At 45.9% G+C, this 15,354-nt stretch overlaps 1 protein-coding gene across 4 annotated transcripts in view; it reads left to right on the top strand.

Annotated features, from left to right (window-relative positions):
• Positions 1 to 14,868, top strand: part of LOC124028035 (interleukin-17 receptor C-like) — a 28,182-nt gene extending 13,314 nt beyond the window's left edge. For 3 of the 4 annotated variants that reach the window (XM_046340209.1, XM_046340203.1, XM_046340218.1), the window contains 10 exons: positions 6,330 to 6,362; positions 7,668 to 7,792; positions 7,895 to 7,951; positions 8,434 to 8,500; positions 8,647 to 8,879; positions 9,092 to 9,145; positions 9,397 to 9,442; positions 9,650 to 9,751; positions 10,649 to 10,687; positions 10,985 to 14,868. In XM_046340209.1, the coding sequence (XP_046196165.1) occupies positions 6,330 to 6,362; positions 7,668 to 7,792; positions 7,895 to 7,951; positions 8,434 to 8,500; positions 8,647 to 8,879; positions 9,092 to 9,145; positions 9,397 to 9,442; positions 9,650 to 9,751; positions 10,649 to 10,687; positions 10,985 to 11,613 (1,385 nt within the window). In that variant the 3' untranslated portion in view covers positions 11,614 to 14,868. The remainder of the gene's footprint in view (positions 1 to 6,329; positions 6,363 to 7,667; positions 7,793 to 7,894; positions 7,952 to 8,433; positions 8,501 to 8,646; positions 8,880 to 9,091; positions 9,146 to 9,396; positions 9,443 to 9,649; positions 9,752 to 10,648; positions 10,688 to 10,984) is intronic. The other variant, XM_046340216.1, reaches the window with a different exon arrangement.
• Positions 14,869 to 15,354: the final 486 nt, after the last annotated feature.

Below are 15,354 nucleotides of genomic sequence, written 5' to 3'. Positions count from 1 at the left end.
ATGCTGAGCTGATGTTGATGAACAGCATTCTTACATAGGTATTCCTCTTGTCCAGATGGGTTAGGGCAGTGTGCAGTGTGATTGCAATTGTGTCGTCTGTGGACCCATTGGGGGGGTAAGCAAATTGGAGTGGGTTTAAGGTGTCAGGTAGGGTGGAGGTGAAATGGTCCTTGACTAGTCTCTCAAAGCACTTAGCTCAGTTACCTTAGCTTTCTTGGGAACAGGAACAATGGTGGCCCTCTTGAAGCATATTGAATAGCATATTGAATATGTCCGTAAACACACCAGCCAGCTGGTCTGTACATGCTCTGAGGACGCTGCTAGGGATGCTGTCTGGGCCAGCAGTCTTGCGAGGGTTAACATGTTTAAATGTTTTTCTCACGTTGGCTGCAGTGAAGGAGAGCCAGCAGGTTTTGGTTGCGGGCCGTGTCGGTGGCACTGTATTGACCTCAAAGCGAGCAAAGAAGTTGTTTAGTTCGTCTGGGAACAAGACATCGTGGTCCGCGACGGAGCTGGTTTTCTTTTTGTAGTCCGTGATTGACTGTAGACCCTGCCACATACCTCTCGTGTCTGAGCCGTTGAACTGCGACTCTACTTTGTCTCTATACTGACGTTTAGCTTGTTTGATCGCCTTGTGCAGGGAGTAGCTACACTGTTTGTGTTCAGTCATGTTTCCGGTCGCCTTGCCCTGTTTAAAAGCAATGGTTCGCACTTACAGTTTGCTCGAATGCTGCCATCAATCCACAGTTTCTGGTTGGGGAAGGTTTTAATAGTCGCTGTGGGTACAACATCACCGATGCACTTGCTAATAAATTCACTCACCGATTCAGCGTATTCATCAATTTTGTTGTCCGACGCTATGCGGAACATATCCCAGTCCACGTGATCGAAGCAATCTTGAAGCGTGGAATCTGATTGGTCGGACCAGCGTCATACAGACCTGAGCACGGGCGTTTCTGTCATGCAGGTGAAAGAGGACCCAAAAGCGACTTAACAGAAACAGAGTTTATTTAAGTCCAAACAGGGAATAACAGAAATCCTCTAGTCTGTAGAGGGGAATAACTGGAGAAGCGGCCACAGACTGCAGCTTCGGGTAGGCGCAGGCCGTAGTAGACAGAGACACCTGCTCACACGCAGCATCTGATGAAGGCAAAAACACGACAGGACAGGGCGAAACACAATCACAGCATGGTGAATACAAAACAAGGAACCGACGGGACAGGAACGGAACACAAAGGAATAAATAGGGACTCTAATCAGGGGAAAGGATCGGGAACAGGTGTGGGAAGACTAAATGATGATTAGGGGAATAGGAACAGCTGGGAGCAGGAACGGAACGATAGAGAGAGGAGAGAGAGGGAGGGGGAGAGAGAGGGATAGAAAAAGGAACGAACCTAATAAGACCAGCAGGGGGAAACGAACAGAAGGAAAAGCAAAATGACAAGATGATATAAGACAAAACATGACAGTACTACCCCCCACTCACCGAGCGCCTCCTGGCGCTCTCGAGGAGGAACACTGGCGGCAACGGAGGAAATCATAGATCAAACGGTCCAGCACGTCCCGAGAAAGAACCCAACTCCTCTCCTCAGGACCGTAACGAAAAACGATAAAAAGGGAAACTAGGGTACTACTCTAAAAAAAATGAGAACTAGGGACAGACTGAGACACAGCAAGGGCAGGAACAAGAACAGGAGAGATGCGATGGCAGGGAACAGACTGAGACCCAGCAAGACCAGGAGCAGAAGCAGAAAAAAATTACCAGACTTCTTCTGCGCGCAGTCTGAACACGCAGCCACGAAACGGCGCGTGTCACGCTCCTGAGTCGGCCACCAAAAGCGCTGGCGAATAGACGCAAGAGTGCCTCGAACACCGGGATGACCAGCTAACTTGGCAGAGTGAGCCCACTGAAGAACAGCCAGACAGTGGAAACAGGAACGAAAAGGAGGTTACTAGGACAAGCGCGCGGCGACGCAGTGTGCGTGAGTGCTTGCTTAACCTGTCTTTCAATTCCCCAGACTGTCAACCCGACAACACGCCCATAAGGAAGAATCCCCTCGAGATCAGTAGAAGCCACAGAAGAACTAAACAGACGGGATAAGGCATCAGGCTTGGTGTTCTTGCTACCCGGACGGTAAGAAATCACAAACTCGAAACGAGCGAAAAACAACGCCCAACGAGCCGGGCATTAAGTCGTTTGGCAGAACGGATGTACTCAAGGTTCTTATGGTCTGTTCGCCCCCTCAACCACTGTCGCCATTCGCCTAGGGCTAAGCGGATGGCGAGCAGTTCACGGTTACCCACATCATAGTTGCGCTCAGATGGCGCAGGCGATGAGAAAATAAGCGCAAGGATGAACCTTATTCAGACTGGAAGCGCTGGGATAGAATGGCTCCCACGCCTACCTCTGAAGCGCCAACCTCGACAATGAATTGTCTAGTGACGTCAGGAGTAACGAGGATAGGAGCGGACGTAAAACGTTCTTTTAGAAGATCAAAAGCTCCCTGGGCGGAACCGGACCACTTAAAACACGTCTTGACAGAAGTAAGAGCTGTGAGAGGGGCAGCAACTTGGGGAAATTACGAATGAAACGCCGATAGAAATTAGCGAAACCTAAAAAGCGCTCGACACGTGACCTTGAACGGGCCAATCACTGACAGCTTGGACCTTAGCGGAATCCATCTGAATGCCTTCAGCGGAAATAACGGAACCGAGAAAAGTAACGGAGGAGACATGAAAAGAGCACTTCTCAGCCTTTACGTAGAGACAATTCTCTAAAGGCGCTGTTCGAACGTGCTGAACATGAATCTCGAGTTCAAGATAGACAAAAACAAAAATGTTCAGCATGTCTCTCAGAACATCATTAACTAATGCCTGAAAAACAGCTGGCGCATTGGCGAGACCGAACGGCAGAACCCGGTACTCAAAATGCCCTAACGGAGTGTTAAACGCCGTTTTCCACTCGTCCCCCTCTCTGATGCGCACGAGATGGTAAGCGTTACGAAGGTCCAACTTAGTAAAGCACCTGGCTCCCTGCAGAATCTCGAAGGCTGATGACATAAGGGGAAGCGGATAACGATTCTTAACCGTTATGTCATTCAGCCTCGATAATCCACGCAGGGGCGCAGTACCGTCCTTCTTCTTAACAAAAAAGAACCCCGCCCCGGCCGGAGAAGAAGAAGGCACTATGGTTCAAGAGACACAGACAAATAATCCTCGAGAGCCTTACGTTCGGGAGCCGACAGAGAGTATAGTCTACCTCGAGGAGGAGTGGTCCCCGGAAGGAGATCAATACTACAATCATACGACCGGTGAGGAGGAAGGGAGTTGGCTCGGGACCGACTGAAGACCGTGCGCAGATCATGATATTCCTCCGGCACTCCTGTCAAATCGCCAGGTTCCTCCTGGGAAGTAGGGACAGAAGAAACGGGAGGGATGGCAGACATTAAACACTTCACATGACAAGAAACGTTCCAGGATAGGATAGAATTACTAGACCAATTAATAGAAGGATTATGACATACTAGCCAGGGATGACCCAAAACAACAGGGTAAACGGTGAACGGAAAATCAAAAAAGAAATAGTCTCACTGTGGTTACCAGATACTGTGAGGGTTAAAGGTAGTGTCTCAAATCTGATACTGGGAAGATGACTACCATCTAAGGCAAACACTTGTCTAACGGTCTGAAAGGAATGTTATGTTTCCGAACCCATGCTTCGTCCATGAAACAACCTCAGCCCCAGAGTCAATCAAGGCATAGCAACCGGTCCAGCGTAGATGGACCGACATGTTACAAGATCTAGATGAAGAGACCAGAGTAGTAGCGCTCACCAGTAGCCCTCCGCTTACTGATGGGCTCTGGCCTCTTACTGGACATGAATTAACAAAATGTCCAGCAACTCCGCAATAGAGGCACAGGCGGTTGGTGATCCTCCGTTCCCTCTCCTTAGTCGAGATGCGAATCCCTCCCAGCTGCATGGGCTCAGTCTCAAAGCCAGAGGAGGGAGATGGTTGCGATGCGGAGCAGGGAAACACCATTGATGCGAGCTCTCTTCCACGAGCCCGGTGACGAAGATCTACCCGTTGTTCTATGCGGATGGCGAGAGCAATCAAAGAGTCCACATCTGAAGGAACCTCCCGGGAGAGAATCTCATCCTTAACCACTGCGTGAGTCCCTCCAGAAAACGAGCGAGCAGCGCCGGCTCGTTCCACTCACTAGAGGCAGCAAGAGTGCGAAACTCAATAGAATTCCGTTATGTTCACCTTGGCATAAGGAAGCCAGGGCCCTAGAAGCCTCCCTACCAAAAAACTGAACGGTCAAAAACCCGAATCATCTCCTCTTTAAAGTTCTGGAACTTGTTAGAGCAATCTTGCCTCCCAGATATGTGCCCCATTCTCGAGCCCGGCCAGTAAGGAGTGAAATGACGTAAGCAACCCGAGCTCTCTCTCTAGAGTATGTGTTGGGTTGGAGAGAGAACACAATCTCACACTGCGTGAGAAAGGAGCGGCACTCAGTGGGCTGCCCGGAGTAGCAAGGTGGGTTATTAACCCTAGGTTCTGGAGGCTCGGCAGGCCAGGAAGTAACAGGTGGCACGAGACGTAGACTCTGGAACTGTCCAGAGAGGTCGGAAACCTGAGCGGCCAGGTTCTCCACGGCATGGCGAGCAGCAGACAATTCCTGCTCGTGTCTGCCGAGCATGGTTGGATCTCGACGGCAGTGTAACGAGCGTCTGAAGTCGCTGGGTCTACTTGGTCGGTTCCTTCTGTCCAAAAAAACAGAAACAGAGTTTATTTAAGTCCAAACAGGGAATAACAGAGTCTGTAGAGGGGAATAACCGCCACAGACTGCAGGTCGCTTCGGGTAGGGCAGGCCGTAGTAGACAGAGACACCTGCTCACACGCAGCATCTGATGAAGGCAAAAACACGACAGGACAGGGCGAAACACAATCACAGCATGGTGAATACAAAACAAGGAACCGACGGGACAGGAACGGAACACAAAGGAATAAATAGGGACTCTAATCAGGGGAAAGGATCGGGAACAGGGTGGGAAGACTAAATGATGATTAGGGAATAGAACAGCTGGGAGGTCACGGAACGATAGAGAGAGGAGAGAGAGGGAGGGGAGAGAGAGGGATAGAAAAAGGGAACGAACCTAATATGACAAGATGATATAAGACAAAACAACAGTTTCCTGTTTTTGTTTCTGTCTTAGGCTGGGAGCCTTGATTTTCGAAAGCAGGGGAGGGCTTTTAAGCCTTAGAGTAACAATCCCAGGGTTTTGTCAGCTATGCTGACAAAAAATTAGCCTTGTTAACATCCCCAGCTACAATAAATGCAGCCTCAGAATATGTGGTTTCCAGTTTACATAGAGTCCAATGAAGTTCTTTCAGGGCTGTCGATTTGTCTGCTTGGGGGGATATACACGACTGTGATTATAATTGAAGAGAATAATCTTGGTAGATAATGCGGTCGGTATTTGATTGTAAGGAATTCTAGGTCAGGTGAACAAAAGGACTTGTTCCTGTATGTTGTTATGGTCACACCACGTCTCGTTAATCATAAGGCATACACCCCGTCCTTCTTCTTTCCAGAGAGTTGTTTGTTTCTGTCGGCGTGATGCGTGAAGAAACGAGGTGGCTATACCAACTCTGATAACATATTCCGAGTGAGCCATGTTTCGGTGACACAAAGAACATTGCAATCTCTGATGTCTCTCTGAAAGGCAGCACTTGCTCGAATTTCATCTACCTTGTTGTCAAGAGACTGGACATTGGCGAGTAGTATACTCGGGAGTGGTGCGCAATGTGCCCGTCTACAGAGCCTGACCGCTCCGTCAGCCCCTTCTGTGGCGACGTTTTTTTGGGTCGTCGGCTGGGATCCGAACCACTGTCCTGGGTGGTGGACCAAACAGAGGATCCGCTTGGGAAAGTTGTATTTGTGGTCGTAATGTTGGTAAGTTGACATTGCTCTTATATCCAATAGTTCCTCACGGCTGTATGTAATAAAATGTAAGATTTCCTGTGGTAACAATGTAAGAAATAATACATTAAAAAAACGAAATACTGCATAGTTTCCGAGGAACACGAAGCAAGCACCGTAAGTCTAGGAATGGCTTGATATTCTCCAGATGTCATGATAACATGCACACATTCAAGGCACCCAGTGCCAGAGGCAGCAAAGAAACCCCAAAACACCTCTGAACCTCCTCAATGTTTGACTGTATGGAAGGTGTTATTTTTTGTTATGGTCTAATTTTGTTTACTGTAAACATAGAGATGGTGTGCTTTACCAAAAAGCTCTAATTTGGTCTCATCTGTCCACAGGACACTCTCCCAGAAGGATGTTGACATGTTCAGGTGTGTTTGGGAAATTGCAGTCAGGCTTTCTTATGTCTCTCTCTCAGCAGTGGGGTCCTCCTGGGTCTCCTACCATATTCATAACCCCTTTCATTGAGTTGGCAACGGATGGTGTGAGTTGAAACTGATGTACCTTGTGTCTGAAGGTCAGCTTGTGTTTGAAGGTCTGTGTGGTACTTTCCATATCATTTGAACAATCCTTCCCTGCAATCTTCAACATTTTCTCTTGCAGCCATGTCCAGGCAGGTTGGCTACAGTGGGATGGGTCTTATAACCTATCAATAACATTATGTACGGTGGAAACAGGAACATCAAGGTCTCTGGAGATGGACTTGTAGCCTTGAGATTGTCATGCTTGGCTGCAATCTTGTGTCTGACCTCCTCAGATAATGATCTAGTTTTCTTGTTCATTGCGGTACACACAACGATACAAAACATGAGTCCTTTTCTCTATATTCAAACTGGTTGAATTAGTGATTTTTATATTGTGGTGCATTATGGTGCATTATGTTAAAAAAGTGCAAGGGTGCCAATATTTCTGGTACTGGGGGACCTTCAAATGAGTCTTGTGACAAAACCGACATGTTCATGAGAGTCTCACCTTTGCATAGTGGAGTCAAAATAGTGTGTAGCTCACACTACAGACAGAAGTTGGCAGATCGGCTGTACTGACTTCAGACCCCTTTAGTCCCCTTCAGACAATTTTTGGGGGTGTAGAGCAAAACAGAGAACACCATCGTGTTCGTGGGAGTCTCATCTTTCACAGAGGCGTCATAATAGTTCAGATGCTACAGACGATTTTGTGAGAAGACCGATTTTCGGGATGTCTCATGGTCTGACAAACACCTCCTTAGCTCTGTTAACTTTCACCACAGATGCGTAAGTGCGACATAGGAGGATGCGGTGAATTGTGATGCATCAAATGCAAAAAACATATGTCTAGCTTCAACTGACAGATTTTTATGGGGATTTTTGTATTATGTTCATTTGATTATCAATTGCCTCCCTGTTGAAATGCAACCTCTTGTCTAGGGCTGTGCCAAGAATTAGATTTAGAGTTAGGATTAGGGTTAAGACTAGAGTTAGGGTTAGAGTTAAGACTAGTTTAGGGCTAGTGCATAATTAAAGTAGTTGACAGTTTGCTGATAGTCAGTTGAGCATAAATAAATCATCTGTAGGGGACTATCCAAACCAATAAATAGTTTGTCCATGGCCATTTGTTCTGTTTTTCCATAATGATTCTGGTTTATTTGAAGTGAGAAAGTGAAAATTTTCTGCTCTATAATTGGCCAGTGTGTCTGTCAGTCCCTAGTTTCAGCGCTCTGATTGATCAGGAAAGTCATGAGGTGAGGCTGCAAGTCAACAAGGCAGATGACAGCCCCTACCCACTGGAAATGTGCCTACAACATGAAGTTAATGGAGTGTGCAGGGTCCGTGATGTACTTGGCATTCATTTAAACTCAGTTAATATGCAACAATTTTCTCAGACTTTCACCCTTCCCAGTGATAGCATGTTGCTTGTTGTCTTTCAGACCTGTAAGGAGAGTACAGTTCCACTGCACTCTGTCACCCCCTGCATGTGCTTCCAGGTACTGATTTTATTTCCCCTTATTTTTTATTTAACTAGGCAAGTCAGTTAAGAACAAATTATTATTTACAATGACAGCCTACCCCAGCCAAAAACAGATGACAATTGGCCAAATGTGCACCACGTTATGGCACTCTCAATCACAGCCGGATGTGACACAGCCTGGATTTGGACTAGGGACTGTAGTGACACCTCTTGCACTGAGCTATAGTGCCTTAGACCACTGCACCACTCAGAAGCTCAAGCTGGATTAGGCCTACAGTACTTTTGTCAGTAGTGCTGTTACTAGACACATCCAACTCAGTGTGAGACAAAGTTATCCCTTTTGTGTTGCTCTCTGTTTTGTGTGTGTGTTTTAGTAATCAGTGTGTGTGTGTTTCAGGTGTATGCAAATCGTGTCTGTGTTTCAGGTGTGTATTAATCAGGTTGTGTTAATAGGGGTGTGTGTTTCAGGTGTGCTAATTGGTTGTGTGTGTGTTTCAGGTGTGGTGGAATAAAGGAGACGAGAGGTCTCATCGATCCATTAGCTGTCCCTTTAGAAACCACACCGGTAAGAGAAGAACCATGCAGCATCCTTCTTGTTACACCTGTGTTACACTATGACAGTAATGAATGTGGGCCATGAAGTTGATTCCCATTGCATCTATAACTCCCCTATAAAGTATGGTATATTATACCTTTATCTCTCTCCACCAGAGCTGCTGCAGAGGAATGTATGGGAGAATGTGTCAGTATCTGTGGTGCAGGGCCAAATGAACAGTGGTGGTGCCATGCTATCCTGGAACCTGACTGCCCCCTGTAGGGTGGAGGCAGAAGTGTGGCCCTGCCAGAAAGGTGCAGGCTTGGACATGGACAGGTGCACAGAGCTGGTTGCCTTTAGGCAGCGTCTGTCAGATGACATTTGGAGGGAAAACAGCAGGGGACACTGGGTACATATATCCAACCATTTGATTGATGCTTCTGATAATTTTTGGCTTTTTATTGGTGTGTCTTTGGTGACCTCTTCGTTGTTGGGATATAACGTTACTGTCATGTAGCAATTGTTTGTTTTGTTTTTTACTTGTGGCTTTTTTATGGTCTGGTGAGATATGAATAAGACATATTTTGATTGAATGATAGATACATTTGTTATATGTTTTAGCTGATGCCCGGTGTGTTTGAGGATGTCGTACTTGGCCTTGATCTCTGTGTGATGGTAAGATACTTCTACAGGTTGACTCTCGTTGTTCCCCAGTACTGAACTGGGATCCTGTCGTATCATGATGAGAGCTCATCTTATGTTAAGTGTGTGTGTGTGCGTGTGTGTGTGTGTGTGTGTGTGTGTGTGTGTGTGTGTGTGTGTGTGTGTGTGTGTGTGTGTGTGTGTGTGTGTGTGTGTGTGTGTGTGTGTGTGTGTGTGTGTGTGTGTGTGTGTGTGTGCGGGTGGGTGGGTCTCCATCCCTCCAGGTAAAAGGGAAGAACAGTGAGCTTGGCCCCTTCTGTCCCATTGACTGTGAGTATTTTAGGAGAGGGCTGAGGTATCATTATCAAAGTTGATATGGATCCTACTGGAACTAATACAAGTTAGATTTCCTGGCCACAGATTTTTGGTGTTTAAAAAGATGGCTGTTATGTTCAAATCTATGTTCACAGGAGGGAAGCTGGTAAGAAATTCTAGGAGGATTGGAAAATAATCATGTCTTTTACTTCTCCCTCTCAGCCAGTTGGTGGCACTGGCGCTGGAGTCTGTTGGTCCTGCTCTCCCTGATGCTGGCTCTCCTAGCAGCAATTTGTCTATATTTCCTGCATGGTAAACTGAAACGTGAGTCACTCTGGTCCTTCCCCAGCTACACACATGCAAAGCCACTGTGTGTAGAGACAAACAGAGTCCAAAAGTGTTAAACTTGTGTTAGGTTTGTGTTGTTTTTACACTGTGGTGAAGTGAGTGCTTGGCTCTTCTCACCACAGATGTGCTCTCTGCCTCCCACCAAATCAGTCTTAATAGAGAGAGAGGAGTAGTTTTAAAGGAGATCAACATGTAGAGAAAGAGTGCCCCCTGAGTGGCACAGTGGTCTAAGGCACTGCATCACTGTGCTTAGAGGTGTCACTACAGACCAGGGTTTGATCCCGGGCTGCATCACAACCAGCCGTGATTGGGAGTCCCATAGGATGGTGCACAATTGGCCCAGCATTGTTAGGGGAGGGTTTGACCACAGGGGTTTTACTTTGCTCATCACGCTCTAGCGACTCCTTGTAGTTCCTGCAGGCTGACCTTGATCGTCAGTTGAACTGTGAACTTTCTTCTGACACATTGGTGCAGGCTGACCTCAGTCGTCAATCAATGGTGTTTCCTCTGACACATTAGTGCGGCTGGCTTCCAGGTTAAGTGGGTTATGTGTCAGAGGAGGCATTACGCGACCTTCACTTCACGAGCCCGTTGGGGAGTTGCAGCGATGAGACAAGATTGAAAAAATACATAACATTTAAAGAAAGAGAATGAAGATCTTTCCTATACTACGTGTATTCCTCAGTGTCCCAGATTCCCTCTCCTCTCAATAGCTGACTTGTAGGTGTTTACTACAGTAAGGAATTTTGGGGTTGGACAATGGTCCAGGGCTTTTGTAAAGGTCAAACAACTCTTACTTGAAATGACACAGGAGACTCTGTGTTACAGAACCATGTCAGTGTGTTTCACATCACATTTCTGTCTCTCCAACAGGGTGGGCATGGGAATGGTACCAGAAGGAGTGTGGTCGATGTAAGCAGGTTTCTCATAGTCCAAATACACAATCTGAAAATAAAGAAGATACATATTCATCTATCAATAATCATTGACAGAACAATGGAAAATTAATGTTTCTAACTCCCCATGCCCTTTGCCTCCCTCCCTCCCTACTTCCTTTCTTCTTTCTGTCCCTCCCTCCCTTCTTCCCTCCTTCCCTCCTTCCCTTCTCCCTCCCTCCGTCCTGCCCTCCCCTCCCTCCCTTCCTCCCTCCTTATATCCCTCCTTTCCTTTCCTTTCCCTCCCTCCCTCCCTCCCTCCCTCCCTCCGTAGTAGCCTACAGGGGACACATAGTGCTGCTGAGCCCACCGGACGTGGATGGCTCTGTGTCAGAGCTGGTGTGTGAGCTCGGTTCCTCTCTGTGTGCCCAGGGCTTTAGTGTCTCTGTGGACCTGTGGAGTCGGGCTGAGCTGTGCTCTCTGGGGCCCCTGCCATGGCTGCACTCCCAGCTGCAGCACCTGGACAGTCAAGGGATCCGGGCAATACTGGTACTGACACAGGCAGCCTGGGAGAGGGCAGAGGACTGGGTCCGACAGTGGGACCAGCAGGGCCAACAGGGAAAGGATATAGTCCAGGGAGTGAAGAAGGAGGAGGGGGGTGAGGAGATGGAGGGGGAGGATAATGGGCTTCTCCAGGGCTTGTCCTCCCCGTATGCAGACGTGTTCAGTGCTGCTCTGAGCTGCATCAAGGCAGAACACAAACTGGGCTGTGCTGGAGAGCGCTTCCTCCTGGTGCACTTTGAGGCCCATTCTGCCAAGCCCCCCATCAGTGAGAGGGGTCTCCCAGAGCTGTTTCAAGGGCTGCCCATGTTCCATCTGCCCTCCCAGAGCCAGGGGCTTCTCGCTGAGCTGGCCATGGGGCCCACAGGGCCCGAGGCTGGTATAGGTGGACATAGGGTCTGAAGGAAGCTACACAGAGACTGTCTGGGGGACTTATGCTTTTGTGGAGAGACTCAGGGGGGTACCTGATTAAGGAACTGCCTCATAAGTGTGTTGTCACTGGATCGCAGGCCGTGCCGTTACAGCAGAACAGTCACCCTGAGATCAAATCTACTCCAACCACTAAGACAATACCGGCCCCCCTCATCACCACAATAACCCCAGACTTTACATTCACACTGAATACACTGGACATGCAATGTGTTGGATGCAGAAGCCTTGGATTGTATTTGGTGATGTTATGAGGGCTTTTATTGAGCCAATACACAGTGTGTAACCTACAGTAGGCGTACACCTTCTGGAAGGACTTCTATGTGTGAATTATTATGTAGGCTACATGAAATGTTTAACAATTGTTCTTTATCTTACTCTTAATTCATGATTTGTCGATAGAAATGTCTGAAAGGCCTATTGGAATATTTGCTGGATCAAAACTCAAGATAGGACAAACCTGAATGATATGCAGTAATCTAGAGGTTAGAGAGGCAGACCAACAACTGTTAAGGAGTGTACATTAACATACAAAAGCTGTCCTCATTCTTCAACTCCAGTTATGATATTGGCAAATAATGTTTCTGGTTTCTGAAAGTACAGAATAAAGAGGAACTATTCATTAGAATACAATATAAGGATATAGCAATAAAACAATACTACAAAGAAGTAACATAATAAACACTGCTATAAAAAAAATAGTTTATTGCATTGACAAAATCACAGATTTGAGTTATAACAGTAAGAAACTAACTTTTGAACTCCACAAGGGGGCAAGGCAGGGCAGAACAGAGCTATGCTGAATAGACCAAATAAACAAACCATGGTCATATTTTTTATTTATTTAACTAGGCAAGTAATTTAAGAACAAAATATTATTTACAATGATGGCCTACACCGGCCAAACTCGGACAACGCTGGGCCAATTGTGCGCTGCACTATGGGACTCCCAATCACAGCCAGTTGTGATACAGCCTGGATTTGAACCAGGGTGTCTGTAGTGCCATAGACCGCTGCGCCACTTGGAAGTCATAAGGACAGGGTAGCTTCAAAATACAACACATGCTAATAGTTTTCTGATGCAATTAGCATCATTTTACAGAGCTAATAGAATAATGTAGCTAGGTAAGCATGATTGACAATAACACCACAAAGGTTATAAAATGAGTAACGTTACCTCACGTGTCCGCGGTGATAAAGAATATACACAAATATATTATGCTCCATACATACAGTAAGCTACAATAGAAATGTGGAATAGAAAATGTGAACACGTGTGCAGATCCTGTTCTGACGGGAGATGAGCAAATGTCTGCAGACGTGAACTGCACAAACAATTGGGAAGTGCTTGGGGAATTTTGTCCGTTTCAGAAATGTCCCAAAAATGTAATTATCCGCAAAAGTAAAAATGACTATTTTTATGTGAATGAATGAGGAGGCGGAACACGCCTAAATTCAAACTGTTTTTAGAAAATAAAAACTTGCTTGAAAATAATTTGAAATGGAAGTTAAAACAACCTATAAATGTAAACAGGCTGCGTGCTTTAGTTTGAGGGCAGCGCGGATAAAATGTACTGTTACGTATCAATCACATTCGGGAATGGAGAGAACATTCTAACATCACGTGCATAAAAAAAACTCACGCTGGGGCGACCGTTAGAGATATTTGGAACTCACGCATGAAAGCGTTAAAAGTCAGGTAATAGCGTTTAATTCAAGTGAGTACTGCCTCTAAATACAAAGAACATGACATTTTAAGGAGAGAACATAAAATGACTTCATCAGTTTCTCACACTCTCTCCGATCCTCACAATAGCGCAGTGTCTTCAGATCTGGAGACTGTCTTCTACTCCCCTCATAAAACAAACATTCCAATGTGTCTAAAAGATATACTTTTCTCCACTAATGGAACATCAAACAAACATTCTTATCTGTCTGAAAAGATATATGCCATCCCTCTCCCTAAAACCCGCAAGGTACAGACAATTAATTTGTTTTACCTACATTTTCGGTCCTAGTTTAACCAAGAACCCATACATTTCATATCATAACATAATAGTATTAAAATAGATGGTTCTAATTTAAATGTATACATAATTAATCATTTCAACCATAATTTCCTCCAACAGCAACATAGCTGACTTGAGCCATTGTCAACAGTTTCAGGGCCATTGGGCCTTTCTCGTGATGGAAAAATACAGAATAACATGAAGACAGGAACTGTACCGTCTTTTGTTAGATAACAGGAGCCAGGTGTGTGATAACTGTATCGAGAGTATGAGCGCATAGATATTCTACACAACAACGCCTGACCGCTGAAGCGCCTGGGGGCTGGGACCAGTTCGTGCGCCAACAATCAACAATAGGCTGGGTGAGTTTAAACCACGCCCAGTCTCTACTCTGTGACAGGCCGTCTCGGAAGCAGGAACTATTTCTGTCAGAGTATATTATACTAACTTTTTCAGGAACAAGTCAGTTCTCTGTTCTACCCTGCGTGGTGTTACAGCGAACCCGTATATACGAAAATTGCATTTACCACGTATTGCTTAGCTAACAAAAAGTACACAGCATACAATCGGTGACTCAGTGTCATACTTCTCCTGATACCAGATTCAATTGACGCAACCATTAACAGTAGGTGAGTGGGACAGTGGGATAGTGTGCGTGTGAGTATGTCACAGAGTGTGTCTTTCTCTAAATCCTGTGTGGCTCAGTTGGTAAAGCATGGCGCTTGTAACTTTTTTATTTTATTTACATTTTTTAAGTTAACCTTTAACCAGGCAAGTCAGTTATGAACAAATTCTTATTTACAATGAAGGCCTACACCGTCCAAACCTGGATGACGCTGGGCCAATTGTGTGCCGCCCTATGGGACTCCCAATCACGGTCAGTTGTGGGTTTGATTCCTTGATTCCCACGGGAAAACAGTACGAAAATGTATACACTCACTACTGTACGTCGCTCTGGATAAGAGCGTGTGCTAATTTACTAAAATGTCAATGACAATTTTGGCGTATGTGTTTATATGCATTAGTTTATAAAAAATACTGTACTGAAATTTATATAATACCTGCTCTGTTCCTATAATACCTGCTCTGTTCTGTTCCTACAATACCTGCTCTGTTCTGTTCCTATAATACCTGTTCTGTTCCTATAATACCTGCTCTGTTCTGTTCCTATAATACCTGTTATGTTCCTATTAAAGGGCAACCGATTATGATTTTGTCACGTTCTGTCCATCGTTCGTATGTGTTTTCCTTGTTTTAGTGTTGGTCAGGACGTGAGCTGGGTGGGCATTCTATGTTGTGTGTCTGGTTTGTCTATTTCTATGTTTGGCCTGATATGGTTCTCAATCAGAGGCAGGTGTTAGTCATTGTCTCTGATTGGGAACCATATTTAGGTAGCCTGTTTTGTGTTGGGTTTTGTGGGTGATTGTTCCTGTCTCTGTGTTTTGCACCAGATAGGGCTGTTTTTGGTTTTCCACGGTTATTGTTTTGTAGTGTTCATGTTTATCTGTTTTTATTAAACATGAGTCAATATAACCACGCTGCGTTTTGGTCCTCTACTTCACCACACGAAAACCCTGACAGAATCACCCACCAACCAAGGACCAAGCGGCTTGGTAACGGGCAACGGCAAAAGCAGCAGGAGAAGGAACAGAGGCAGCAGCAACAGGAGCAGCAGCAGCAGTGGGAGATGCTGTACTATTTGGAT

The sequence above is a fragment of the Oncorhynchus gorbuscha genome, linkage group LG03 (genome assembly GCF_021184085.1).
Source record: "Oncorhynchus gorbuscha isolate QuinsamMale2020 ecotype Even-year linkage group LG03, OgorEven_v1.0, whole genome shotgun sequence".
In the NCBI taxonomy this organism is placed as follows: Eukaryota; Metazoa; Chordata; class Actinopteri; order Salmoniformes; family Salmonidae; genus Oncorhynchus; species Oncorhynchus gorbuscha.
Note: the sequence above shows the minus strand (reverse complement) of the source record. Positions and strands in the feature narration are given on the sequence as shown.